This window comes from Conger conger, chromosome 5 (genome assembly GCF_963514075.1).
Source record: "Conger conger chromosome 5, fConCon1.1, whole genome shotgun sequence".
Taxonomy (NCBI): Eukaryota; Metazoa; Chordata; class Actinopteri; order Anguilliformes; family Congridae; genus Conger; species Conger conger.
In genome coordinates this window covers 59,495,698-59,523,506 of record NC_083764.1, presented here as the reverse complement: position 1 = coordinate 59,523,506, position 27,809 = coordinate 59,495,698, and the positions used below count along the sequence as shown (strand labels likewise).

At 49.1% G+C, this 27,809-nt stretch overlaps 2 protein-coding genes across 5 annotated transcripts in view; one reads left to right on the top strand and one right to left on the bottom strand.

The window, feature by feature from the left end:
• Nucleotides 1-13,449, top strand: part of ak5 (adenylate kinase 5) — a 62,811-nt gene extending 49,362 nt beyond the window's left edge. Inside the window, exons 10-14 of the mRNA XM_061241140.1 lie at nucleotides 98-142; nucleotides 5,926-6,089; nucleotides 9,763-9,876; nucleotides 11,881-12,072; nucleotides 12,779-13,449. Of these exons, the coding sequence (XP_061097124.1) occupies nucleotides 98-142; nucleotides 5,926-6,089; nucleotides 9,763-9,876; nucleotides 11,881-12,072; nucleotides 12,779-12,844 (581 nt within the window). The 3' untranslated portion in view covers nucleotides 12,845-13,449. The remainder of the gene's footprint in view (nucleotides 1-97; nucleotides 143-5,925; nucleotides 6,090-9,762; nucleotides 9,877-11,880; nucleotides 12,073-12,778) is intronic.
• Nucleotides 13,450-16,031: 2,582 nt separating this feature from the next.
• The window catches only part of zzz3 (zinc finger, ZZ-type containing 3), a 30,008-nt gene continuing 18,230 nt past the window's right edge, over nucleotides 16,032-27,809 (bottom strand). For 3 of the 4 annotated variants that reach the window (XM_061243743.1, XM_061243745.1, XM_061243744.1), the window contains exons 6-12: nucleotides 25,930-26,004; nucleotides 25,480-25,581; nucleotides 24,879-24,974; nucleotides 24,201-24,350; nucleotides 22,193-22,327; nucleotides 21,670-21,770; nucleotides 16,032-18,350 (exon numbers count right to left, since the gene is read on the bottom strand). In XM_061243743.1, the coding sequence (XP_061099727.1) occupies nucleotides 18,206-18,350; nucleotides 21,670-21,770; nucleotides 22,193-22,327; nucleotides 24,201-24,350; nucleotides 24,879-24,974; nucleotides 25,480-25,581; nucleotides 25,930-26,004 (804 nt within the window). In that variant the 3' untranslated portion in view covers nucleotides 16,032-18,205. The remainder of the gene's footprint in view (nucleotides 18,351-21,669; nucleotides 21,771-22,192; nucleotides 22,328-24,200; nucleotides 24,351-24,878; nucleotides 24,975-25,479; nucleotides 25,582-25,929; nucleotides 26,005-27,809) is intronic. The other variant, XM_061243746.1, reaches the window with a different exon arrangement.

Here is a 27,809-nt window from a genome sequence, read left to right as displayed (position 1 = left end):
CATCTCCGAGACTAGAGACAACAATGTTGTTGATGTTGATGCTGACATACATAGATTTATAGGTTTCATATTTTCATTTTCTGTTTTCTTCCGTCAGGGTTTCTAGACGAGACGAAGAAACAGAAGATCATCTTTGTTATCGGTACGTTAAGCTTTCACATGGTGCATTCGTGGTAGAAACAGAAAGTCTGCTGTAGCATTCCAACAGCTTTCTGTCAGCCAGCAGAGTTTAAACGATTGTGTTCGCTTGCTTATTTTATTTCTCTTTTTCAAGGGGGGTGGGGGGGGGGGTATTTCTCTGCCAGGGAATTAGAATGAATGCCTGTGTGGTCATTTTGAAGATAAGGTCTTTAAGTGTACATATGGTGATCAACTGAGCGCAAAGAGAGAAGGCTTTTTTAGATAAAATAACATTGAATATGGTTTGAATCCTTCAAAGACATAGCAGGTACATACTAGGGCAATTTGTGTTGCTGAAACATGACACTGATTATACATTGGTGTGTGCATTACTTACCATCGCCCTTAAAGCTGGTATTTACTGATATTTATGGAGGGGTACAACTGTACATTATGCTGCAAAGCCTCAGAGTGCTTCAGGCGTGCCGAGTGTGTTGTAAATATATACTTTTATTTAGCGGATAAAGCTTTCATCGGGGTGTAATTGAATGGATCGAAAATGGATCATGCGAGACAAACTGAAAAGTGAAATGCATTATGGGTGACTAAAAAAAGGCCACAGCACTGGCTCCTTTCAGTTTTCATCGGTTACATTCTGAATTAATGAGTGTTTCAGCAAGTGATTTATGTAGGGCGGGCTTCGCCCATTTTGTTCTTTTTCTAAGTGGCATCCGAAAGGGTCTGAACTGAAAACTGAATTGTACACCCGTAAAAGAGCAGGAGAAAGGGAAATGAATTAGGGGCCTTTCAACAGAGACACACAGCCCCGCGTTTTTTCCACAAGTTTTTATTACTCAGCTAATTACAGTGGCCGAGGACGGCGAGTGAAAGGGCTGCTTTTTTCCCCCCTCCATTTTCCTGACACCGTGCAGCTGCGTCTGTGAGATAGAATATGTGACTCTGCGTGTCTGTGAGATAGGGCTGAGTCTGTGGTCTGTGACTCTGCGAGTCTGTGAGATAGGGCTGAGTCTGTGGTCTGTGACTCTGCGAGTCTGTGAGATAGGGCTGAGTCTGTGACTGCGTGTCTGTGAGATAGGGCTGAGTCTGTGACTCTGCGTGTCTGTGAGATAGGGCTGAGTCTGTGCCTCTGCGTGTCTGTGAGATAGGGCTGAGTCTGTGACTCTGCGTGTCTGTGAGATAGGGCTGAGTCTGTGACTCTGCGTGTCTGTGAGATAGGGCTGAGTCTGTGACTCTGCGTGTCTGTGAGATAGGGCTGAGTCTGTGACTCTGCGTGTCTGTGAGATAGGGCTGAGTCTGAGACTCTGCGTGTCTGTGAGATAGGGCTGAGTCTGTGACTCTGCGTGTCGGTGAGATAGGGCTGAGTCTGTGACTCTGCGTGTCTGTGAGATAGGGCTGAGTCTGTGACTCTGCGTGTCTGTGAGATAGGGCTGAGTCTGTGACTCTGCGTGTCTGTGAGATAGGGCCGAGTCTGTGACTCTGCGAGTCTGTGAGCGCGCGTGCGACGCTGCTGTAAGAGCCAGCGAACGGTGCCGCGTCTCTGTGACCGCTGGGTGACTGAGGAGCTCTTTGTGTCTGTGAGTATAGGGTGTCAGAGGCGTACTGGGTATCCCTCAGTCCGGGGCGTCGCCGAATGTCTCCCCGCCCGCCCCCCACGCCGCCCCGGGGACTCTGCCCAACTCCAGCCAGCCTGATCGGGCCGCTCGCAGCAACAAAAGACAGATTTTTGAACCAAAAGTGTTGTTGGTGAGCTATAGTAGCAGGAGGTGTAGGAGGCACTTGTCCTCCCAGATCAGTTAAATTACATTTAACTGCGCAGTACTGTCGGTACTGTGCTGTAGGAGGAGCCAGTCTCCTGACTCACTGTCTCCCTTAGACCGCTCCATGGCACTTAGCAAAATGGTAGAGGTGTTTGTCCTGATGCCCTGGCATGGTTTCCAGTCTCTCAGTCAGCACCCATCCGGCCGCATAATCTTCCTCTCCTACAGCCGTGCGCCCACCGGAGATCGCTTTTTCGCTTTTCCGACTTTCACGTCACGCTTCACTCGCCGGCCTCTCGCTGGATTCAGGAGTCTCTCTGAGAACGTACGAGCGTTGTGACGTCCGCAGGCCCTCTGTGTGCCTCGTGCTTCCTGTGTGCTGTGCGCCGCTCTCTCCGGTTCCTTTCAAGACCGTCGAATCTACCTGCGGAAGAAATGTTTTTGGAAACAATTCACAAGCGGCACTTGGAGAGGAGACCGTTGCTAAAACAAAGAGGAGCGTGTCGCCATTTCCCGGACTTCACCTACCTCTATTTTTAGCAGCCTTTTTAATTTACAAGGAGGGGATTTGGGTGTGGGGGTTGCTCGAGGGGAAGGTGCAGTGCATCGGTTAATCCCATAAATGACCACGAATGTAAAAAAAAAAAGCCAAGCGTTGGTGGTCGGGAGGATGCCAAGTTTCCCCCCCTCAGAGAGGAGCGGAGGCTCCAGGATGCTGTCATTGAGATTCAGGGGACGTCCTGCACACTTTGGTCTTGGCCCACTCTCCTGCCGCGCGCCACTTAGAGAACAACACGCGGGGGCTCAAAGTGCCACCGCTGCTGTCTCGCTGCCCGAGTGCGCTCCGCGCGTGCTCCTCTGTCGGAGCGGCTGTCAGTTCTCAGACGTCTCTTCAATAGACGGAGAGAGAGAGAGGGAGAGAGGGAGAGAGCTGAAACGCATTGAAATATGCAGTGTAAAATTATTCCCCTTTATTCAGGAGGGTGTCTCGCCCGGTGCTCATAATGAGCTACTCCAAATTTGCATTGTGCATTGTACATTGTAAGAAATGATGAGAAAAACGAAATCCAGCGTCTCTCGGAAGTGATTTATTTCGAATGCTCAGTAAACAATGTTCTCGGGAGCAGTAGAATGCTGTAGTTTCTGGGTCGGTATTCTTCAGTTTATTTTATGTTTGTTTACGTGGATTTCAGTTTCAGTAGCTGTTGGCCTGCGCGCATGTTTGTGTGCAAACGTGCGTTCATGCATACTGCATGTGAAGGACTGCAGGTGCAGTGTTTTGTGTAATGTGTTGTGTTGTGTTGTGTTGGGAAGGGGGGCGGGGGTACTGCAGTATCGTGGCTCTCCGCCTCACAGACGTTTGGATGCGGTTAAAATGAAGTACCTCACTGCCCTCCACCCTGCCCGCCCCCCGATACAAACTAATACAAATCACAGGCCTCCGGTCTTTCATCAGCCTCCTGTCACAAAGCAGGCAGGGGGCCAGTAACTCACTTTAGGAAATGAAAATTAATACTGGACTGCCGTGGGCTAGTACCCTGGTTCTCCCTCCTACAAAATGGCTGAAGCCAAGCAGCCGTAGGCTTGTGTAGTGCTTGGATGGGGAACATCTTGGAAAAAAAAAAGACAGATTTTTTAACCAAAAGTCTTGTTGGTGAGCTATAGTAGTAGGAGGTGTAGGAGGCACTTGTCCTCCCAGATCAGTTAAATTACATTTAACTGCGCAGTACTGTCGGTACTGTGCTGTAGGAGGAGTCATTCTCCTGACTCACTGTCTCCCTTAGACCGCTCCATGGCACTTAGCAAAATGGTAGAGGTGTTTGTCCTGATGCCCCGGCATGGTTTCCAGTCTCTCAGTCAGCACCCAACCGGGCGTATAATCTTCCTCTCCCACTCTTCATTTTCAGTGTAGTCCCCAGCTCGTCTTCGACTCTGAAGGCACCCAGGAGAAGGCAGCGGAAGACAGTATCTTGCCTGTTCATTCGCCCGCTGGATATATTTAGAGCTTCTGCGCATCAAAAAGAAATCCCATTGTTCCCCTCCGAGTCTGATCGCGTGCGGTCCTGGCGGATCTGCGCTCGTTTCAGAATTCCCAAATCTGTATCGGACACGCGCGCGGAACAGGCGTAAACACAGGCCGCATCCTGTTAGCAACATCGTGCGTTGGCTGCTCTCCACATGCTATTTTTACCTGGAGACAGACTACCGACTAATGTACATCACAGAGATGCAGATGAGCTGTCAATCATTTTGTGGGAAGCCGTATGGTACCACTGACCTGATGAGACTTCCATGTCTGCCCACTCACAACTTACAGTACGGCAACCTGGTGAAGCATGATCTCTCTGTTAGTTGTAGTCAAGGGAGTACAGTTATGAGTACGGTGAATCAGGCTCTCCACTGTGCTGTGAATTTTCCCTCGAAATGTAGCCCTGCTGTACAATCCAGCTACGTCAGCAGGACCAGTTTGAAAATTTAGTTGGTCAAGCTGGTCATAAGCTGTTTCAAAACATAGCTTCGAGCTGCGAGCAGGTCTGAACTGGTCAACCAGCTAAACCATGTCGAGCTGGGAGCAGGACTGAACTGGTTAACCAGCTAAACCATGTCGAGCTGGGAGCAGGTCTGAACTGGTCAACCAGCTAAACCATGTCGAGCTGGGAGCAGGTCTGAACTGGTCAACCAGCTACCAGCTGTTTCAAAACCTGGCTTGAGCAGTTTCTTCCAGCAGAGAGTTTGATCTGAACTCTGACTGCAGGCCAGCTGCAGCTACTTCCTGCGGCCGGTCTGTAACATAGTGGTTAAGGTAAATGACTGGGACACGCAAGGTCGGTGGTTCTAATCCCGGTGTAGCTACAATAAGATCCGCACAGCCATTGGGCCCTTGAGCAAGGCCCTCAACCCTGCATTGCTCCCGGGGAGGATTGTCTCCTGCTTAGTCTAATCAACTGTACGTCGCTCTGGATAAGAGCATCTGCCAAAATGCCATTAATGTCATGTAATGTACCTCGAGGGTTGCCCAGGGACTTGCGTTCATTGCCTGTCCGTGCTGGTCATTGTGTGACCCCATCCTGACTCCGCCTAGCACCATATCACCTTACCACATTCCTGGGCTTATCTGTGGTAACTAACATTCCACGCAGCTGCTGGAAATCCGCCCAACCCTTTTGATTATTTGTACAGATAAGTCCCTCTTTACATTTCTGTTCCCAATCATTCGATCTTTACTATTACACGGAGCCTGCCACCAGAGTGTGGGCTCCCCCTCTATAGCCGGGCTCCTCCTTAGATGAAAATACCACAATTTGAGTGTTTTTCTTCCCAGTAGGGAGGGTTTTTTTTACTCTATTTGTTCACTTTTTGCAGCTTCTCGCCTGGTTTCTGTCCAATTTTCCTTTCCGTTTCCTCAGCACGGTGTCTTTGTGACAGTCCTTGTTAAAAGCACTGCACAAGTAATACTGAATTGGAGTGAAATTGAATTGAATAGAGAGATAATGTAGAACATGTTAAAACGGCATTTCCAGGGACTTAAGTCTTTCCTCTCTAAGCGGCCTGTGTGTGTGTGTGTGTCTCTTGTGTGTGTGTATCTGTGTGTGTGTGTGTGTATGTGTGTCTGTGTGTGTGTGTGTGTGTGTGTGTGTGTCTCTTGTGCATGTGTATCTGTGTGTGTGTGTGTGTATGTGTGTTTCTGTGTGTGTGTGTGTGTGTGTGTGTGTGTATGTGTGCCTCTGTGTGTGTGTGTGTGTCTCGGTGTGTGTGTGTTTGTGTGCCTCTGTGTGTGTGTATGTGTGTCTGTGTGTGTGTGTGTGTGCCTCTGTGTGTGTGTGTCTGTGTCTCTTGTGCGTGTGTGTGTGTGTGTATGTGTGTATGTGTGCCTCTGTGTGTGTGTATGTGTGTCTGTGTGTGTGTGTGTGCCTCTGTGTGTGTGTGTCTGTGTCTCTTGTGCGTGTGTGTGTCTGTGCGTGCGTGTGTGTGTCTGTGCGCGTGTGTGTGTGTGTATGTGTGTGCGTGTGTATGGGGCGGTCCACAGGAGGTCCGGGAGCAGGGAAAGGGCTCCAGTGTGAGAGGATGGAGGAGCGATACGGGTTCCGCACCCTGTCCCCGGCAGACCTCCTGCACAGCGAAATACAGGCCGACACCGAGCGGGGCCGCTTCCTGCGAGACGTCCTGGAGAGAGGAGAGCAGCTGCCTGTGGTAAGGCCTGACCACACCACACCGTACCTCACTACCCACACGTGGCAGGGGGGGGTTTGGGCGGGGGCTGACTACCCTGAGGGAGACTAGAACCCCCTTGAAGAAAGTAAAAACAAAAAAGGTTAGGGCAAGGCTCTGAAATGCTGAAATAATTCTAATAGTACAGGCGAATGTGTTTCCCCAACCCTGTCTAGGGTACAATTCCGCAGTTTTGAACACCCCTACAGGGGGTCATGCCATTAACTGTGAAGCTGTCTGAGCAAGCTTGGCTCACTCATTCCATTAGCACATTAATTGTTGAGAGAGATTGTGTTCATTTCAAATTAAAGGGGAGCCACGGGGAACTCAGCCCCCCTGAAGGAGACCTGACCCCCTCCTGCCTACAATTACAATCTCCCCAACACCCAAACTCTAATGAAGAAGGGTGCAGCTGTCAGAAATATACTCTTTCCTGACAGTGCTACAGACACCTACTTTTCATTTTCAAGTGTTTTTGAAAATCGCTACACTGATAAAAAATTTAATTTAATTAACTTGAATACTCCTGTATCTCTTCTGCTTCGCCTCCCAGGAATGGTATTTCCATTTTGCACTTGATAATACCATCGCTAAAAATAAAGATTGTGTTTCCTGGGTGACAGGCTGTTTGGTTTTCGCCAAAAACAGCTCTTTGCTTTCAGGCCGAAGAGCTCAGTTTTAGCCTTTTCTCTGAAGTTCAAAGTATTAGCTTGTTTAAAGTTCCTGTTTGCCTGACAATATTTTTTACCTGTTGGCAAATTTTGTTGTTCAAACTGTCTCATTGGCATTATGTCTCATTTAGCATTCAAAATGAGCAATATGTGTTTATTAAATCTAAATATAAGACTGAAGTGCTTGTAATTGATGCTTTGTTTGGTTTTTGCAGCGTGGCAAACTCCAGCCGTGACTTAATGTTGGCCTTTCTCAGAAGTGTTTCTATCTAGCCACTCTCTTCACAGAGGCCGAATCTCTGAAGGCCTGAAGAGATTGTTGATCTCTGGGCAGTTTCTCCATTTCAGCCAATGAGCTGTGTGACTCTCAGCTGGCCTCCTGGTCACTCCTCTTAACAATCGCCCTTCTCATCCGGTTGGCCGATTTGTTACGATGGCCCGGCCGACAGATTTATAGATGCAGGCACATACGGGGTCATGAATATCAGGACTAAATAAAACCAGAGTGCCGTTTCTGAAGTGGCAGAACAGACATCGCTGAGGTGATTATAGAGATGGAGCGCAGCGAGGCGTTATTAGTTCCAAGCTCCCCTGACCTGTCCTCGATGGATTGTGATTGGCTGCAACATCTTGCCAGGTTAAACAGCCGATGTCTGTCAACAGGCCGGTCGCCGGGCGACGGGGAACGCAGACCGCCGTCCAGCTCCCAGCATAATTAGCGGGGCGTGTTGGCTCCTGTGAGACTTTCTTTCTTGTGTCATTTTCAAACGTCACGACATTCAACGGGGCAAATCACCTCACCTCCCCCCGCCACTGTGTCAGGTCTGAAGGATATAACATTTTTTTTTTTTTAAGTCCAATTTGCTGCCTTGTTAAATCATACGCAGCGTGAACATGCTGCCCACGGCTCCGAAATGAAGATTGTGCGCCGTCTTTAACTGGTGCCACGGGAGGCTGTGCGGAATTAAAGTCTCTTAAGGTCATCCGTAAATTAGTCCGGCATCTAGATGACTTCTAACCGCACGGACTGTGACTTTTTTGAAGTCTGCTGCATTATAGATATCCCGACACATCAAAATCCCGAGCCCCTCTCTGTGCCAAGCAGCAGCGGACAGTCTCACGATAGTTAAGCTCATCCCAGCAGATGACGTTTGAGCTCCGCTGAGCAGCTTGCCGCGGATGTGAATCACTGCTCTCTGATCCGTGAAAGACTCGAGCAAAACAAGCTGTGGGTTGGCCTAGACTTCATTATGAGTTTTGCGGGCTTATGCTCTGATGTCACGCGTATATGTGGGATTCTTGCACTTTTAATCGTTGTTGCCTTTCTCGGACATTGTGCATGGCGGTCACGGCGTTCTGCTTCTTTCGGTATTAGTTCTTCACACAGCGTTATGATGTGTTGCTGGCAGCTGACCTGTGGCTCGTAGTACATTGTGTTTGAATGATCTGCGGTTCATCACATTAAAGCTCGCCGGGAGCCATTCGCTGAAACATAAAACATTTGACTTCATTGTGCTTATGGCTCAGCACAGATGTCAAATTGCAGCTGGGAATGGTCTACTTCCAAAAAGATTTTATGCATTTGACAGTGACCACTGGGGAGAGAGTTTAGCAGTCCTCCAAAGAACACGTTTGTAAACATAAATTAAAGTTATTGACCCTTACCAGAAGGACTTATAGTTGCTTGCTATCACATTCATAGCTGGTATCCACTATTAGTGCAACCAGCTTCTCAGAGACTTTTCCCATAGAACAACATTGCAAAAGGACTGTTTTTGTACAGATCACTTGGTTGGCTTTTATTGAGATGGTCTCAGCATTGAGGACCAATTACTGTGTGTCTCCAGGATGGAACAGAAGTACGGTCATGTGACCATTCCCCCCCCAAATCCATGCCTCCAAGGCTGACTGACAGGTGGGTAACGGGAGCCTTCTCTAAAGGCCTTGGCATGACTCAGCAGATGACTAAACTCAGAGCTGTCTCTCGCTGGGGGATATGCTCTCACCAAATGGCCACAGACAGCATGGTCAAGGAGAGAATATTCCGCCATATTATGTGCACGTTAACTCACTCATCCTCTGACGTTGCGACAATGACGGCATTCGTTCTCGATTCACATGCATATTTTGACATTTAATGGATGCTCCTATCCAGTACGCAGATTAAATTATTTTTTTGAAATTTTACTGAAATAGTTTAGTTTGCTCGAAAGGGACTTTTGTCAAAAGTCACAACTGCTAGCCTAGCGCCATGCTACATTTTGCCTGTCCAGCCCCTGTCAACCTTACGCCGCACAGTGTGACCTCATCAGTGTGGGACCGGGTCTGCGTTGCATTATTACCCGACAGCAGGGGAAGAGCGATCCTCACAGAGAAACCTCTATTAACACAGGTCTGTGCACTTACGAGTCTCCCCACTCAAACCACCCTAAAGAATCTAACCCATGCCACCGCCTTAGTGCGGGCGTCCGCATTAGACGTACCAGTAGGGGGAGCTCCTGAGCCGTTCGCCACATCCGCAAGAGACGAGCTGTTCGGGAGATCCCTCCACTCCACCAACGTTGCTCCCTCTGTGGTCAAAGAGCATGAAGTATAAATGAGCTGAAGGAACAGACCAAGCTTTGCTCTGACAGAACAATTAAGGATTCAGCCATCTCCAACCTCAGCAGCCCTCCGGCCGGAGAGGTGGTTTTCAATGCACGGTATGTGGAGTGATGTGAAGGGACATTTCATTGGCCAAGAGGCAGGTTAACGCATTGGGCACTGCGCACGGAAGCCCTCAGATCCACTCAAGCGGCCAGCGGTAGTCAATGGGGTGTCAGGATGAAGCTGTCACCTACAATGGCTTTGAGACGCAGCAACGGCTTGCAGCTCTGCACAGAATGTCAGAGTTCACGGCAGAAAAAGATTTGTTTCTTACTTCTGACTAGTTTCTGCGTCCACAGATGTGACAGTCTGTCTGTGTGTCTCGCGTGTCCTTCCAGGATTTGATGCTGGAACTGCTGGGTGAAGCCATGGCCGCCCCCTTCCACGGAAAGGGATTCCTGATCGACGGCTTTCCCCGAGACGTCCGACAAGCTGAGGAGTTCGAGGCCAAGGTGGGCACCGATAATGTTTAAGGGGAAATGCATTTTAATGTCCCCTTCTTTCAATAAAACCTTTTCCTTTCATGGCTGATTTATGTCCTGCTCTAGTCCACACAGTACATCAGGAGAGGACCGCAAATAATTCATTAGCAAGTGTTTTAATCTTGTAGTGAGACAAGATAAAAATAATATTATTTCTCCTAAGTAGATAATACTCGGCTTGTTAATCGGTTTGTTATAATGTTTGCTTGACAAGTGAACATTTCTTTCCCCATTGCCAAATCTTGAAATGAGTCAAAATATCTCACCTCTTTGTTAACATCTTTGTCTTACAGCATTTAGATAAACAGTAATAGAAATAAGACTTTAAGTCTAAATTTGATTAAAATATTTGCCTCGGCTGACTCATCTTTTGGTTTTGGCAGTGAGAGCTAATGCTGATGGAGTCTCGAGTTCCTTGTTCCTTTTTGAGTAATGTTGAGATGTTGTGTTAAAAACTTCCTGCCACTCACAGTAGTGTTGATTTATGGTGGAGCTGTAATATGCATTATGTTGTCTAGACTACAGAGCATGGAGGGTATCAGAGACTGGTGTTCCTGTCTCTTTTTCAGCAGTTTGAACTCTGAACTCTTCAGATGTCATCATTACATTCTCGCTGTCTTTGCATCAGATGTGTTGGTTCAGGGTGACTTGCATATCTTGCATGCAGAGCACAAGTTGGCTTTATTCACTGGTAATTACTAATTTGCATAGCTAATTAGCTAATAGCTCCTGTGGAGTTATCCTTCTGCTTCTGCTTGTTCACTGAAGCATTTCAAACCGGAAAATACTGGCCACACAGGACAGCACTGCGTTTAGCAAAAACCCTCTGGTCCCAAAACCATAACATGCACACTCACTCAAAATGACTGTCGATGTGTCTTATGCACCTATATGGAGAAGGCAATTTCTCCTCAGCCCAGGACCCACTGCTAAGCAAAAGGCAAGGCAGATTTTTTAAGGAATATTTTATCCAAAAAGCAGAAATGGCACATTTAAAGAGATAGTTAACTTGAGTTTGCTATTATTATTTCAGGTTTGGCATATGTTTTCATGACTGTGATAAATTTTATGTTTACAGAAGAATCTGTATATCAGCCACTGTATAGCCAGCAGGTCCACAGATATCTGTAAACATCAAAAATATCTGTCATTGCATACAATCGCATATTGGGTCACATACAGTCTGGAAAACATACAATAAAACTGAAGTAATGTTTCAAAAATGCATACGCAAGTTACAGTAGCACCCTCTGGTGACAAGTCGCAAACTTTACCTTCAGAAACCCAGAGAGAATCAAAGAAACACGGGTGAATGTCCAATCAATCGCTTCAGTCCCATCCGGCCAGAACATCACTTCCCATCAGCATCATGGTGTTTATGAAGATGGACACTTTACTGTTGCGCAACCAGACAACGACCTTGGCCCGGAGGACTCGGCGGGTGTGCCTTGCACACGTGGCTCGGGGCGGTGACAGTGTGTCTCCTGGTTCGGGGCGGTGACAGCGTGTCTCCTGGCTCGGGGGGGTGACAGCGTGTCTCCTGGCCCCGGGCGGTGACAGCGTGTCTCCTGGCCCCGGGCGGTGACAGCGTGTCTCCTGGTTCGGGGCGGTGACAGCGTGTCTCCTGGCCCCGGGCGGTGACAGCGTGTCTCCTGGTTCGGGGCGGTGACGGCGTGTCTCCTGGTTCGGGGCGGTGACGGCGTGTCTCCTGGCTCGGGGCGGTGACGGCGTGTCTCCTGGCTCGGGGCGGTGACAGTGTCTCTCCTGGTTCGGGGCGGTGACAGCGTGTCTCCTGGTTCGGGGGGGTGACAGCGTGTCTCCTGGCCCCGGGCGGTGACAGCGTGTCTCCTGGCCCCGGGCGGTGACAGCGTGTCTCCTGGCTCGGGGCGGTGACAGCGTGTCTCCTGGCTCGGGGCGGTGACAGCGTGTCTCCTGGCTCGGGGCGGTGACAGCGTGTCTCCTGGTTCCCGGCAGATCGGCGAGCCCAGCCTGGCCCTCCTTCTAGAGTGTTCCACGGACGTGCTGTCCAGGCGTCTGCTGAGGCGCGCCGGGTCGAGCCTCAGAGCCGAGGGGAGCAGAGACACCGTCTGTAAGCGGGTGGAGGCCTTCTGCGGCACGTGCGAGCAGATCAGCGCCCGCTACGAGCACAGGAGGCTCCTACACAGGGTATGACATCGTCCGCAGCGTGGGTGGGACGGCACCGGCCGGGGTTGCCAGGCAGCGCCACCATGGCAGTTGGCTTGGCACCTCTCTGATTTTCAATTGGACTGTCTAGTTACGGTCCTGGTGAAATTTTAAAGTACAAAATGTCTTTAACAACATTACAAGTAACAAGTTATCAAGTACAAGTCCTGAGTACAAACTGTAAAACTTTTGTATATTATTTTTTCAAATAAATGGTATATTATTATTACCATTATTATTATTTTATTTTATTACAACAAAACTTCAAATAGCATGTAGGAAAGAAATGACTGACTCCTGACTTATTCAGTATTCCCATACTGAAAGACTACTTTTATCCCTGAGTAACACTGGGGGAATAAGTGAATTTATTTTCATTAGTTTACATAAAAAATGAATATGCTCAGATTGGCTACAATGTCCATTCTTCATTTGTTGGAAAAGTGATGTAGGCGAGCAGTTCAAGACTGGTCATCATTTAGAGGTGGGCTATGGCTCTCGATTTTGGTATGTGGCCAATAGCCATATTTATTTTATAATGGCTTTAGAGATTTTGTTGTGGGTGTAGATCCAAATTATTCCAAATTAATAATCCAACCTGGTTAATGCATCATTTTAAAGTATTAAAGTATTAAAGTATTATCATGCATTTTGCACCTAAACCAAAAAACATCTTTTGCACATCCAGATCGATGCAGAAAGGCCACCGGACGAAGTGTTCCATCTGATCTGCCAGATCCTGGACTCCTGCTAAAGCCCCACCCAGGACCCTCAGTGCTGCCACCCAGTGGTCAGGATGTCTGATTGATGTGTATGGACCCTGAAAGCCCCTGAAGACCCCCCCCCCCCCCCCCTCCCCCCTCCCCGAGCAAACCCACTGCCACAGTCCTCCTCAGCCTCACCTCTGAAAGGAATCCGGACAACGCGCTGGCAAATCTAAGCTCGGCTGGGTCAAGGACCGAACCGCAGGAAAGCCACTCACGAATGACGACGGATCGGATCGTGCCACTGCGGTGAAAAAAGCCCTCATGCCCATCCAATGATTGTTGTCCTGCGCCCCCCTCCCCCAAAAAACCACCGCCTGCTGTTCGGGCGATCCCCCCCTGCTTTAACACGACGGAGCTCAGACGCCCGGCATTTAAACAGCCTGCCACTCCGCCGGCTCGCAACCATAGGCAACAACATTGTTATTGATCATGTCTGTGCTTTGTGCTTCTCATGCATGACTGACTGTTTAACAAATATTAAGTGAGACTTTGCTGCTGGCTGTTTGTCCGGAGGGATCTCATTTTTCACACTTTGTAAAACAGTATTACCGCAAGTACCATTTGGACTCAATAAAAGCTGTTACAAATTTTACTTATTGTTCTTTTTTTTCGCAGAGACTGCAGGATGAGAAAAAAAAACAAAAAAACACAGGAAAGACAGGTGGAGTTTCTTTCAGACGGAATAAAGTCTGAAAAGTATATTTTAGAAAATGTATTGAGCAAACTGGACAAGCAACCTTTCGAGTGGGTGAAAAGCGGATAACGCACGGAGTCGGGTTTAAATGGCCATGCCTTCAGGGCTCCGCACATCAATGCAGTGAACACGGCCGCCTCCACCTGCTACCTCTGCACAATCCAAAAATAAAATACTTGTACTTAGATTTTCTTTGCACAGGACCCCGGGGATTCCCATATCGCCTATCAGTGTCCGTCTCGGTGCCGTTACCGGGTGAGGCCCGGCTTCTACAGCGGTTATTGGTTAGTTATTACAGAAAGCACTTGGGGGGCAACAGGTGGTCCCTCTGTGACGCAGGTCGAGGACAGCGTTAGGAGTCCTGCGCCCCCTGCTGGATGTGCCTGGGTAGTGCGAATACAGTCCCTGGTGCGCAATGGGCAATGACTAATGTGGAGGTGGCAGGACTCCTGTGTCCGCTTTAATCATCAGCTGCGTGGACGCGCGTGCTACTGTACGTTCACAGGCTAATTCGGGTAGAGCATGACGCTTAAGTTACGACATGGAGCCTGTGTGTGAGCAGCGGCAAAAACGGATTTGCCTCGTCGAGCAATCGTGCGATCTCATCGCACGGTTCTTTCATTTTGAATTGGTTACGGCACCAAGAGCCAGAATGGCCGCCGACCCAATAAGTCGTTCCCCCTCAAGGACACCCCCCGCATTAGAGAGGGCAACACGATGTACGAATGATCTCCATAAAGGCCACACCTGAGGCTGCCACCTTCCAAAGTGCTCCAACGCCCGCGGCCTGCTCAGGGCTCATCTAACACAAATCTAATGGCCGCCTCGGCGCGAACCAATGCTCTGAGCGCGTTTTAATGAAAGCTGGTAAACCCGGCTTAATTGCAGCCCTTGGGGAGACCGAGGTACCACTGTTGTGGCAATAAATCGTGATGCAGATGCAGGGCTTACCAGGACATGGGACAAGACAACCAATTTCTTTGTACGCATCGTTTGGTCATATTCTTTATGCTTCTCATCAACCTTGCCTTTTCGTTCACTGCACAGAAATGCACACTTCCTCCAACCCCGCTGTGCGTGTGAGAGACATCGCACCAGGTTGTTTTCCGAAAGACGCACGCACGTTCTCTCACCCCAGTAAAAGGAGGCAGATGACAGATTTCCTGTCACATTTATTGCTAAAGCATCCCTGTAAATGTCAGAGCCTGCATCCGGGCACTTCATTAATGAACATTTTTTACCCAGCCAAGTAAGACAGCCGTTTGCCATTTTGCTGGAGTGCAGATTGGCTACATTCTTCCCCTCAGTTCATTTCCAGACTGTTTAAACTAAAGTTTACCCTGTCTGACATTAAGGATAACATAATAGAAACGGTCCTTACCTTTATGAAATATATTCATCCTGAAACTATCATTTAGCATCAATTTAATTTACAATCATGTAGGGCCCTCCTCTTCAAATCGTGGTCCACAAGGACCGAGAACTGCTGGTTTTCCACCCTCCCTTTATCTGGGAGTCAGGTGTGAAGATAGTCTGGCCAATCAGGAACCCTAATTGCTCAGATAATTACCTGGGAGGAAAGAAAACCAGGGCCAGATCTTTACTATGCTCGCATCTGCCTCAGGCCACAGATCCCAACATCTGTTCTTAATCCCTCCTCTTCAGTACAGATTCGTATCACCCTTTATAAAAGGTCCTTAATTGCTCACAGACTCTAAATAGCTCTGTAGCCATAGTTATCTTTCTGAGCTATGCAGTTTTAGTGTGGGATTTGCATTTACAGTACATCAATACATAAATAACATTGTCAAATATCAAAGGTGCAGCACCATCAGCATTGTAGTGCATTTCTGTGGTGCAGAGGCCCAGTTATAAGGTTAGAATTGTACTTGGTTGAAAAAGAAATTACTCATAAATATTTCAATTACATGCAAATGCTGCCAATTATTTTGGGCTATCCTCCGTATGCCCTTTGAAGGCTCATATGGATATCTGCCATGCAGTTAATCACACATGGCGACATGGCTCAGGCAGTAAGAGCAGTCGTCTGGCAGTCGGAGGGGGTTGCCGGTTCGATCCCCCACCCGGGCTGTGTCGAAGTGTCCCTGAGCAAGACAGCTAACCCCCAAATGCTCCTGACGAGCTGGTCGGTATCTTGCATGGCAGCTAATCGCCGTTGGCGTGTGAGTGCGTGTATGAATGGGTGAATGAGAAGCATCAATTGTACAGCGCTTTGGATAAAGGTGCTATATAAATGCCAACCACACTGATATAGGAGGCTCCGTTTCAAAATGTATACCGCCGAACGCGATCACGAAGCCAGTCTGGGAAACGCACTTACCTCACTACCTACCCCGGCAGTCACTCCTGTGAACAACACTTAATCATAGGTGAGAAACGGCGAACGGCCGCGGAGGAAAAGCACAGCGGCAGTCTGTAAGGCTCCAAGGGAGAAGACTCGCGTATACATTAAGACTCAATCGTTTAGAAAGGGACGTACCACTTCCGTACGGAGAGGCACATTTTCCATTTTATTGAGGAATTTTAAGCACTAGACCAGTCACTGCACAACAAAAAGCATGTCTGCTTTAATAAACCCATTTTTTTAATCGTGGCATCTCATACGAACACCAACACTACATAAAATCTGTAAGAAAGGTACAAAACATAATCGGTCAAAATACAGACATTAAAATGGCAGTAAAAAAATAAATTCCTAATTTTTTTGTTGTTGTTGTTACCTTCTGTATGCGTTTATCCATCAAAACAAACACTTAAGACAATTTAATGATTTTTGCGACTGAATTATTAAAGCATAAGGGATGAATCGGAGGCGGTCGTGGCTTCTACGCTGACGTTCGTACCCGGACACAGAGCCCCGGCCTGCCGTAGAAGCGATGCACAGGCGCCTTCTAGTGGCAGCTATCGTTCATTTCACATCGAAGGCAGTCAATTTAACGTTGCCTCAAACAGAAGGGGGATAAAGGGGAGAAAATGAAAAATATCCTTCAGTTCAATTACTACTCGAGCCCGGCCCATATGGTGACGATACCGCCTTTATTCAGCCTATAGTGACAGGTTACAGGTGTGCGACTATATTTCGGTTCAGAAGCATTCGATCCACCTGGCCATGCAGTACAAGGACCCAAAATTCATACAGTTGCCGTGCAGTCGGGTACACGGGGAGAAGGGAAGGTGGGGGGGGGGGGGGGGCGGGTTGGGAACTCCGGCTTTCGTATTCGAGGTTAAGAAAGATGCGGGACTCATGCCAAATATAAAGACTATTTCCACATACTTTTATTTCCACAATTCTCCTGACATTTTAACATTATTTAAGAACAGACTGGTATACACAAATATTGAAGCGTGGGGGGGAAGGGGGGAGGGGGGAGGGGGGAAATAAACAAAACCATACAAAATGGTCTACTCAAAGCACAACAAAATCTACCTGTATAAAAGAATGTGGATGTGCCTCTGCGCACTGCACCGACTGCCTCAGATCTTTTTTTTTTTTTTCTTAAATAGGTGATTAAAAATACAATCGTTCGTTGATCTTGCGCAGACTGCAAAGAATTTGGGAACCGAATGACGGGATGACGGGAGGGGGGGGGGGGGCAGATTCACGGACAACGTTGCCATGACGACGTTCCTTCGAGCAGAGGCAGAGACAAAAGTAGACCGAGGGTTTCATGGGAGGGAAGTCCAGACAAAATGGCACACTTACTACCACTGGCTACTGCTTTTTCACCATAATATTTGTATACGCCACATGATTACAACAGTACACACTGAGAAAAGAGTATCTCTATGCTTTTCCCATTCCACAAGGCCCATTCGAAGCTGTGAGAGCCTGCAGGCTTTCCCTTGCTTGTCTTCTTGGTGCTGTAGTGCTTCCGTGTTGGTAAGTGAAAGGGTTTAGTGATGAGGTTTAAAGTTAAAACAAAGAAAAACACAACGGTTGGGAGGTGAGGATAAGCAGCTGTGATAGTGGTGGTCCACCGTGTGACAGACATCGTTGGTGCCGTCCATTGACAGGAGTTTTCGCACAGAATTTGTCATTTTTTGTTTTGTTTGTTTTTTTTTTTGTTGTTTTTTTTCTTAAACTGTATTAGCCAACACTGATTGGTTAAAAACCTAGATTGAATCAAAGTCACTGGTCCCTTTTCCCAGTTCCTTTCAATTCCCGGCGAGACATCGCGCTGGTTCGTATATAAATACTCATCTACAGACATCTAGCTATATCGTGTTAAGTGTTATGATACGAGACCAGACTCCTGTCCCAGTGAAATTCGGTTGAACTAAAGGTCTACGAGACAGTGAGCTTGACTACACAACCCTTACACGTTGTTAAAGCGGAGGTTCGCAGGCGTTTTTTCCGCCCGGCCGAAAGCCGCGGTGGGGGGGTGGGGCGGTGGGGGTAAGGGGGGTGGGGTTGAGGGCGCCTTCAACTTCTCGGGTCGGGGAATGTCTGGTGTGCCTGGTTCGCTGTGTTATTTCGGAGACCTGTTGCTACGACGACCGCGGTGACCGGTGGGTCGTTTCCCGGGGCGGCGCCCGAGCCCCGCCGATCCCCGGCGCCGGACGACGGCGACGGAGCCCGAGGAGAAACCCCCCGGCTGAACGCTGAGCCCTGGTGGAGGCCTGCTCGCCCCTGTCATCTGTTGGCAGGGAAATAGTTGGGGTCCAGGTAGTTGTAGCCCGTGCCCTGCGGCAGGCAGTAGTCTCTGTCCAGGAAGGCCTCGGGCTGGAAGACGGGCTCCAGCTGGTGGTCCGGCTTGTGGGTCTCGGTCTTGTAGAGGCTGCGGACGAAGACGGACACAGACCGTGAAGCAGGTTATTACATTAATGCCATTTGGCAGACGCCGTTATCCAGAGCGACGTACAGTTGGTTAGACTAAGCAGGAGACAATCCTCCCCCTGGAGCAATGCAGGCTTAAGGGCCTTGCTCAGGGGCCCAACGGCTGTGCGGATCTTATTGTGGCTACACCGGGATTAGAACCACCGACCTTGCGTGTCACAGTCATTTACCTTAACCACTACGCTCCAGGCCGCCCAGGTTATCTTTCGCCTAGCAAGACTGGGGTGTTGTTCGATAGATCTGATCAACTCATTTTTTGGTGTTAAATTGATTTTCTATGTAAAGCGAATTAATTTCTTCTTTTTTTAAACCTGCATTAGTCCAAGTCTGATGATAACTGGGAGGCTTACATTGCGATTGTACTCTTCAAGGGTTCTGAATTTCTGTATGTTTACACTAGGACTCGGAACAGTACTGTCCTCTCAGGTCCACTTTTGCACTTGTTCTTGTGTTTGATTTGCACTTTGCTGTACGTCGCTCTGGATAAGAGCGTCTGCTAAATGCCATGTAATGTAATGTAATTACAAAAAAAATTGTGCAGTCTGTTGGCTGCACAACTTGCTAGGTCAGTTTGAAATTCTATGGCTGGGCAAATACTTCCGCAAAAAGAATAAACAAAGCATTGTGTGGAAAGCCTTTAATCACGCCCTTTAATACCCTTACATTTTCTACGTTAAAAGCACACATTGTAAAATGTCTACGACAGGGCTGCCCAACCCTGCTACTGGAAATCTCCTGTTCTGTAGGTTTCATCTCGACCCTAATTTGGCACACCACATTCGACTAATTACCAGCTCGACGGGATCTCTAGCTGTTGTTTAGTGAGGTGTGCTTTGTTTGGTTTGGAGTGAAAACCTAAAAGGAGGGTGAATCTCCAGGAACAGGGTTGGGCGGCCCTGCTCTACAATAACATGCAGGAACTCAGGTTTCAGTTCATTTCCCAGCAAAATAACAAACTTCCCAACAATGTGGAAAACACATGGTGCAAGGAGTCGCACGGTCCGTGCCCTGTATATCCATACCGCCATGTCTTTTTACTGAACGGTCTTACTTTGCACAACCCCAGTGAAGCACAATTTGCAGCGCAATTAAAAACCTGGATACGATGGGACTTGCTCCTTTCTTAAACGACCAAGTAATCACGGGCCGGTTTTGCGCACACACAGATTAAGCCTAGCCCTAGGCTAAATTGAGTTTCCTATGGAATCCCCATTCGAAATTGAATTTGGTCTACACAACTACGCTTAATCTGCATCTGCAAAAATGGGCCAAAATCTATAAATAAGCAAAGCTTAGCACAATTATGGTTGCACTTAGTCTCCTGCTACATGCAATACCCTTTCCCCGTAATGGGAAAAAAAACCTTTTGCGACAGAAGACATCTAATTGGGGCTTCTGGAGAACATTACACTAAGCACGCGGACGGGGGGCGAGCCCATTCAATCAAAGACCGCCTCATCCTAGCGCAGAGACGTAGCCCTCCTCCGCGGTTAAGCGGCCCCTAATTTAAAGCCCTCGAGCTGAAGAGGGGCCCGATAAGGGCTCGGTGACACTGCGGCTGGATGCTCCAGTGCTGCTACAGGAGAGAGAGTGAGGCCCCCCGGGCTTTAACCCTTTCAGTCCCAAGCCCCGAAACCAAGCAGCTCCACCCAAATCCCAGGGGTCTGAGAAACTTTAGTAGGGGGGGGGGGGGGGGGGGGCTCAAAACAAAAGCATAGCAGTCCTTTTGATTGGTTGAAAAGGTAAAGGTCGAAACGTATGCCATACGGCGCTCTAGGCATTTTACGGTAGTTAGGCTAGAGTGCCCCTGGGACTGAAAGGGTTAAAGAGAATACCCAGCTTTCGCACAAGAGCTCGTCCAATCGGAGCTCCTTCCGCGCGTTCGCACCGATGGCCTCCCGCGTGTGAGAAGAGGCGAGCGAGCCCTGCCGAGCCCCACACCAATCAGCACACTCGCCATGAGGCCGCCACCCCCTGACAGGCCGAAACCGAGCTGCCTTTCCCAGCATGCACTGCAGACCCGGCGCCATCAACGCCAAAGCCTGCCCGCTGACTTCACAACACAGGGAAAGGATGCGGGCGGGGGGTGGTTAAGTGTAGTGTAGCGGTTACGGTGCATGACTGGGACACGCAAGGTCGGTGGTTCAATCCCCGGTGTAGCCACAATAAGGTCCACACAGCCTTGAGCAAGGCCCTTAACCCTGCATTGCTCCAGGGGAGGATGAAGACAATAATGATGATAGTAGGAAAAGATACTAACGCGGGTCATTTACAGAATGAACTGCAGAAAAAATTATTGGAGGAAAAAAAAAAAAGTAATAATAAAAAATCAAACCGGAAACGTTACGAAATCACGGCTAAAAGCCCAAACAAACGACGGTGCTTTCAAAAGGTCAATCGAAGTAGGCGACAGTTCTTTAAAAGCCTTTGTAAAAAAGGATGAATGTTTTCAGCACAGGCCGTGGGTAACGGGCGCAGGTCTGAGGAGACCTGGGAGAGCAGGGCGGACTGAGTCAGAGGCTCCGCCGAAGGACAGCGTGAGTGATGGAGGGCGGAAGGGAAGGAAGAGGACAGCGCAAACACGAAAGGAGAGAGAGCAGGAGAACGCAGAAGGAGCCAGGGGATTGGCGGTTAAGGGAACTCTGCTCCGAAGGTGCGGGTCGGACTCCCGGCCGGGGTGGGCCTTCTGCACCCCGGAGCGCGGCGCTTAACCCAAACTGCTTAAGTGCTTCTCCAGCTGAGAAAATGGATAATATGTCACTGCCAAACAAAGGAAGCCGGAGCGTAGGAGAAGGTCTGCCCGGAGGGTAGAGGAGCGGAGGTGTTATTGGCAGGAGAGCGGAGGAGCGGAGGTGTTATTGGCAGGAGAGCGGAGGAGGGGAGGTGTTATTGGCAGGAGAGCAGAGGAGGGGAGGTGTTATTGGCTGGAGAGCAGAGGAGGGGAGGTGTTATTGGCTGGAGAGCAGAGGAGGGGAGGTGTAATTGGCTGGAGAGCAGAGAAGGGGAGGTGTAATTGGCTGGAGAGCAGAGAAGGGGAGGTGTTATTGGCTGGAGAGCAGAGGAGGGGAGGTGTTATTGGCTGGAGAGCAGAGGAGGGGAGGTGTTATTGGCTGGAGAGCAGAGGAGGGGAGCTGTTATTGGCTGGAGAGCAGAGGAGGGGAGGTGTTATTGGCTGGAGAGCAGAGGAGGGGAGCTGTTATTGGCTGGAGAGCAGAGGAGGGGAGGTTTAATTGGCTGGAGAGCAGGGGGGAAGGTCTTACCAGTCGGAACAGTTGCTGCAGAAGTCGATGGCGACGTCCGGCGGGCATTCCCTGCAGTGCCACCTCACCCCCTGGATGGGCTCCGTCCCACAGCCGTCACACTGCACAACAGTCACTGTGAGAGGCAGGCGCACACACACACACTACAGCCCACACACCCACACACACACACACACACTACACCCCCCCCTACACACACACACACACACACACACACACACACTACAGCCCCCACACCCACAGACACACACGCACACACACACACACACACACACACACACACACACACACACACACACACACACACACTACACCCCCCCCTACACACACACACACACACACACACACACACACACTACACCCCCCCTACACACACACACACACACACACACACACACTACACCCCACACACAAACACACACAAACTGCACAAGAGTCACTGTCAGAGGCTTGCACTCCACCCCACACACACTAATCTCACACAGACAAACACACACACATGCAGACACAGACACAGACCCACCTTGTAGCCCATGTGCTGTGCCAGCGCGTTCTCCGCATGGATCTCCTGGATCTTCTGCTTCTTAATCTTCTTCAGCTCCAGCAGCTCCTTGTACTCCGGTAAACCCCGGTATTCCACGGGAATGCCTTCCTCATCCTGCAGTGGCGAGGGGGTGGGGCGGGGGTGGGGGGTGGGGGGGTAGGCAGTGACACAGCCTTAATGAGCCATCCTGCTTCACTACGGTAACGGGGCAACAAGTCACACTTCCCATGGGGTCTCCTGACGCGTCCAATTATACCGGTCGACACCGGCACGTTTCCCCGGACTTCCCTCAAACCTGTCCCACAGTCCCCAGCATCTGCCGCCTCAGAAGTGGTTCCGCGTGCTACCTGCTAGCTAACGGCTGTCTCAGCTCCCACAGCTAAACGTTGGGGTTGGCAAAATAAACAAGGACAAATAAAAAGTAACGATGGCAGTAATTGGACACTGTTTGAGAACCCCACTGGGACTGAGGTACAGTTAAGAGAAAACGTTTTGATATTTTGAAAAGTGCTGCAATATGTGCTAAGGAAGGAAATCACAGAGGGCGTGCGATCGCGTGCGTTTTGCCAGGTGCATCGGGTTCAGCCACCCAATACTGACGGAAGTGCTGCTGGTTACCAGTGAGCGTAACAGAACTAGCCATGGTTAGACTGGATTTATAATAGTACACAAGTCATATTCAGCAAGTCTACGTCTTAAAATCAAGACGTTTTGATTTTAAAAAGCCCACCTCTGAGAAGTCAGAGGTTTCTACAAACTTCAGTCAAAGAAGTCTCCTGTTTTCTAATGACACGAGTACCCACAACAAAGGGTGTTCCCTCTTGTGGCTGAAGCAGGTATGACCATGGAATTCCGTAATTCCCACTGGCTGATAAAGACGGTTTTGTTTCAATAAGAATGTCTAAAATAAAACGAAATGTTCTGCGTTTGTACATGGCGTTTAAACTCCCGCGGTTAGAGGGGAGTTTTAATAGAGGCTGCTGGCCCTGCACAAAGCCCAGTTCTGCCATGTACTATTAGAGCCAGTCTGACACTCAGAAACTACTCAGAACAGGCTGACCCTTCCTTAAAGGTCACACGCACGGCACGGCGTAGAGAAATGTCAACTGCGGCCGGTTTCATTTATTGGGTCTGGCTGACTTGCAGTCCGCAAGTCGCAGGTCATGCTAAAATGATATTTCTCAGGAAATGCGATTCTGGAAATGTCAAGGCATTTCAAACGGCTCTCTCTTCGGCTGTCACTGTAATGCGGTAGTCGCAGCTCCGGTGTGGATCAAGCCCTCGGTTGGGCTGCGAGGGACAAATTAGCTCTCAAGAACAAATGGAATCAAATCGTAAAATGTCTGCACTGAGAAACATAATGGTACATATGCACTAAAATATGCACTTATGATGACAACTATGTTTAGAACAGCATTTCATGTGTATTTTGCTAGTTTCTGGATGTGATGCTTTGACTTATGGTAGAACCTATGCACTTGTAAATCGCTTTGGATTAAAAGCGTCTGCCAAATGACTAAAATGTAAATGTAAAAAATGTAATGAAAATCAACAACACTTTGCACCCTCATTTGGTATCTGCCCAAGTGTTTCTCACTGGTAAACCTGCCGAGACCCATAATTACCCTGCGATTACATCATTGTGCATGTGACTAGACATGTGACCAAGGACACAAATGAGCATGAGCAGTGAGCGAAAACATGACATTTCCAGACGACCTGTGTGGCCCAGTATTTCCCCATAGATATCTACTGGTGTCGCAGACTCTATACATTATTATATAATACACACAGAAACACTGAGTGAGAGCAGTGTGTGTTTTCCCGTGGCCGCAGCGCCCCCTGGTGGCCCCACAGCGCCCCCTGGTGGCCCCACAGCGCCCCCTGGTGGCCCCACAGCGCCCCCTGGTGGCCCCACAGCGCCCCCTGGTGGCCCCACAGCGCCCCCTGGTGGTCCCACAGCGCCCCCTGGTGGCCCCACACTCACAGAGTCGTCGGCCGTGGGGTCCTGCAGGCCGCTGTAGAAGCTGGAGCGGTCGTCCTCGTCGTCCATGTACACGGGCGGCTCGTACGACGTCAGGAAGGTGGAGGGCCGGTACAGGTGCTTGTTCAGGTGGTGCTGTCTCTTGCTGGAGGCCTGCGATCACAGCCACAAAGTCCCAAAATCACATCAGTCTGAGCCTGGGTCCAGGTAGTGGGCACACAGTAAAACTGAACCTCATAACTGGGGTTTCCAGCACATATATTAATATGGGAGTCCTTTAGCTGGCTGGGGCTCACAGGGTCATGCAGAGAGAGCACAATAACTACTCCAGTGAGGTAAGATGGGAGATCAACAACAATTTAAAAAATCATACTTTTTTAGGTTGGACTAAATCCAAAATCAGCCTGCAAATTCATGTACAAACGGAATAATCTCTCAACAGTCTTAGCACTAGCACATAGCCAGCGTCATGAAAAAAAACCTGCAGCATTTTTTCATCACTTCATTTCAGTTTTCTAACACACATTAGAAGTTATAATCCAGCAGTGTTCTCAGTACATTTTCTAATTGCAAAATTGGTGTAGTCTGAAAGAAACGATTCTGTAGTTTTGGACCCAGCAGTGACCTGCAGCCTGTGACTGAAGGTAAGGTTAAGACAGAGAGGCACAGGCCTGGGTTTACCTTTTTGCTGTACATGCACAGGTTGGGCGTTCTTCCAGGCACTGGGATTCCTGCTTTTGTCAGTTTTATGAAATACTTCTGCACCCTGCTCGCCACCTGAAAGCAGAAAGCAGCATGTTAAATAGAAATTGGCAGTTGGATAAAGGGGGCGGCACGGATGGTGCAGCGGGCAGCACTGCCGCCTCACAGCAAGGAGGTCCTGGGTTCGAATCCCCGGGGCCTCTCTGTGCGGAGTTTGCATGTTCTCCCCGTGTTTGCGTGGGTTTCCTCCGGGTACTCCGGTTTCCTCCCACAGTCCAAAGACATGCAGGTTAGGCTGATTGGAGAGTCTAAATTGCCCATAGGTGTGAGTGTGTGAGTGAATGGTGTGTGTGTGTGTGCCCTGCGATGGACTGGCGACCTGTCCAGGGTGTATTCCTGCCTTACGCCCAATGTATGCTGGGATAGGCTCTAGCCCCCCTGCGACCCTGTTCAGGATAAGCGGGTTAGGATAATGAATTAATGAATTAATGAATGAATGAGTTGGATAAAGGTTTAAACAGGCGGCTGGAGGGGTGCGGAGGGGTAGAGAGGGGTGCGGAGTGGCGGAAGGTGGGGGCACCTGTTTGGCGGTCCTGTTGCCCAGCTCGTCTGCAATCTTCTGCCAGCGCTTGGACTCCACCTCCTCCGGGGGGAACTTGAGAAGCAGCTGCTCCAGACGTTTCTGCAGACACAGGCAGGAGAGCGATGGGTAACCAGCGAGATGGAGACGGCCCCTACCACCCCAGACCAGCTGAACTCTCATTTCAGCGGCTAAGTCCCGCAACAGTGCCTGCTCAACCTGTTACTCTTACATCTGCTAGGTACTGGTTTGTTCCTGGGTTTTCAACAGGGGGTCCACGGACCACTGGGGGCCCCTGAAGATACAGTGGGGGCCCCTGCGCAGACTGGCCATGCAATGGCTATATACAACATATCAAATATTTCAACATATAAAAACAAAAAATAAAATAAATAAATCCCAAGAATGGCCGCTGAACCAGGGGATGAAAGTCTTATGGCCCCCGCCTACCTGCTCCTCCACGGTCCACAGCTGATTAAAGGTGTCTGGTTTATTCTGATCACAAACCCGCCCTCTTATCATCTGCTGCAAGAAAGAGATAGAAGGGGGAAAAAAAAAAACATTACAGTGAATGACAGGTCGATGATGTCAATCTACTGCAGTCACCACACAGAGGGCTACGGTGAAACGGAACTAGAACATTTGCTCTCAATTGAACCAAATTCCTGCAGGAATGAATGAAGCGTTTCTTTTGGGGCCCTCCTGCGTAGAGGCCCTTGCGGAGATGAAGTGCTTTCAGACGTTTTAGTAAACACGCCGTGTCGGCCTCTTCCGAGCGGAACGAACGGGCAGGATCCTAATCAATGGGATTCTCTATCGCCGATGACGCCAGACGGCGGTGCTGAACAAAGGCGCAGACATCAGGAAAGCCATTTGTAGCACAGAGCTCGGAGACAACACAAACATTTACACAGAGAAAGCTCCCGACGGCCAGACCACGGTTCGAATGCTTTATTCTGAGCCGCCTTTGAGGGATCGCAATTCAGCCCGTCTGAAGAAACCGTACGGGGAGAAGACGCTAGTGTTGTAGCGCTGCTAGCCGTGCTGACCAGCCGGGGATTTAGCGTTATTCACGGAACCAGACATCAGAATAATTTGAACCGTGCGACCCAATTAAGCAGAGGACATGAGTGGCACTCGCATTACGAAGCGATTACTCACCAACTCTGATTCGCCAATTAATTTTTGAAGCGGATTAACATGAATTGCTCTTCTGTGTGAGAATGCGTGCTTTCACCAGACAATATTCTAAGCAGCACACAAACGTAATTCTAAACAGTCTTGCGGGTAATTAAACCGTTGTCCGTTTGACATTTATTTTCATTTATTTTCCCTTTATCCTTTGCTATTTAATCCATTCTTCACTTGTTTTGTTTTCCTTCTTGTTCCCACAAGGTTATCTGGTGATTGTTGTAGGGTTGCGTTTTTGTTTTGCACACACTACTGAAGGAAATGAATAAATGAGCCACATCAAGAACAGCACCTTTGAGGGAAACGGTATAGTTGTTTGAGGCAGGTGTGAATATCGGTGCCAAATGTCTGTGCGTAAGAACAGTTTGCAAATGTAATTTAAACTGGCAAATGTGGAAAAGAAATGGAAGGACAGATTGCTTTTAAAAAAAACCTATCTGCATTTGCCAATTGTATTTTACACATACAGACTTTTGGCACAGAATTAGCTCAATACATGAGACTGGAGTAACAGGGTCAGTTGTGGTGGGAACAGAAGCAGGGGAAAGAAAGAAAAAAAAAGAAAAGAAAAGCACAGTTTCCCTGGAGCTGCTCAATCTGTGGACACATCAGTCTCACTGCACTCGTCCCCTCCATCTTCAGAGAGCACGGAGGAGGAGGAGGAGAAACGCCATCTCCCGCACCCCAGAGACAGAACATCAGGTTTCCATAGATACCATCGCTCACGCTTGCACGGACTGCAAATGCACTTAAATCAGCACTAACTTGGGGAAATGGGGACGGGGACGGGGGGGGCTACATGACTTTTTCCCCAGGAGGAAATGCGAGCTGTCAAATTTCCTGAACACACCCGGTGGATACAGCCGCCGTTCGTTTGAATGTCAGGACGCGTCACGCTGTTACGCAGTGCCGTACAGGCCGCTGTGCGGAGTGTTGTTCCGTTACAGACGTCAGCGTCTTCAGACGCAGCGCTCCACCGCACAGCCAAAGCTCACTGAGGGTAGCGAGACCTTCAGCTAAAATCGTACAGTCTGATTGCTACTGGCTGTTACAGTCCGATTGCTACTGGCTGTTACAGCGTCTCGCCTGGAGCAAGCCGGTGAGTGCTTGTGTATTCCGCCCTGACAGAGACCAGCACA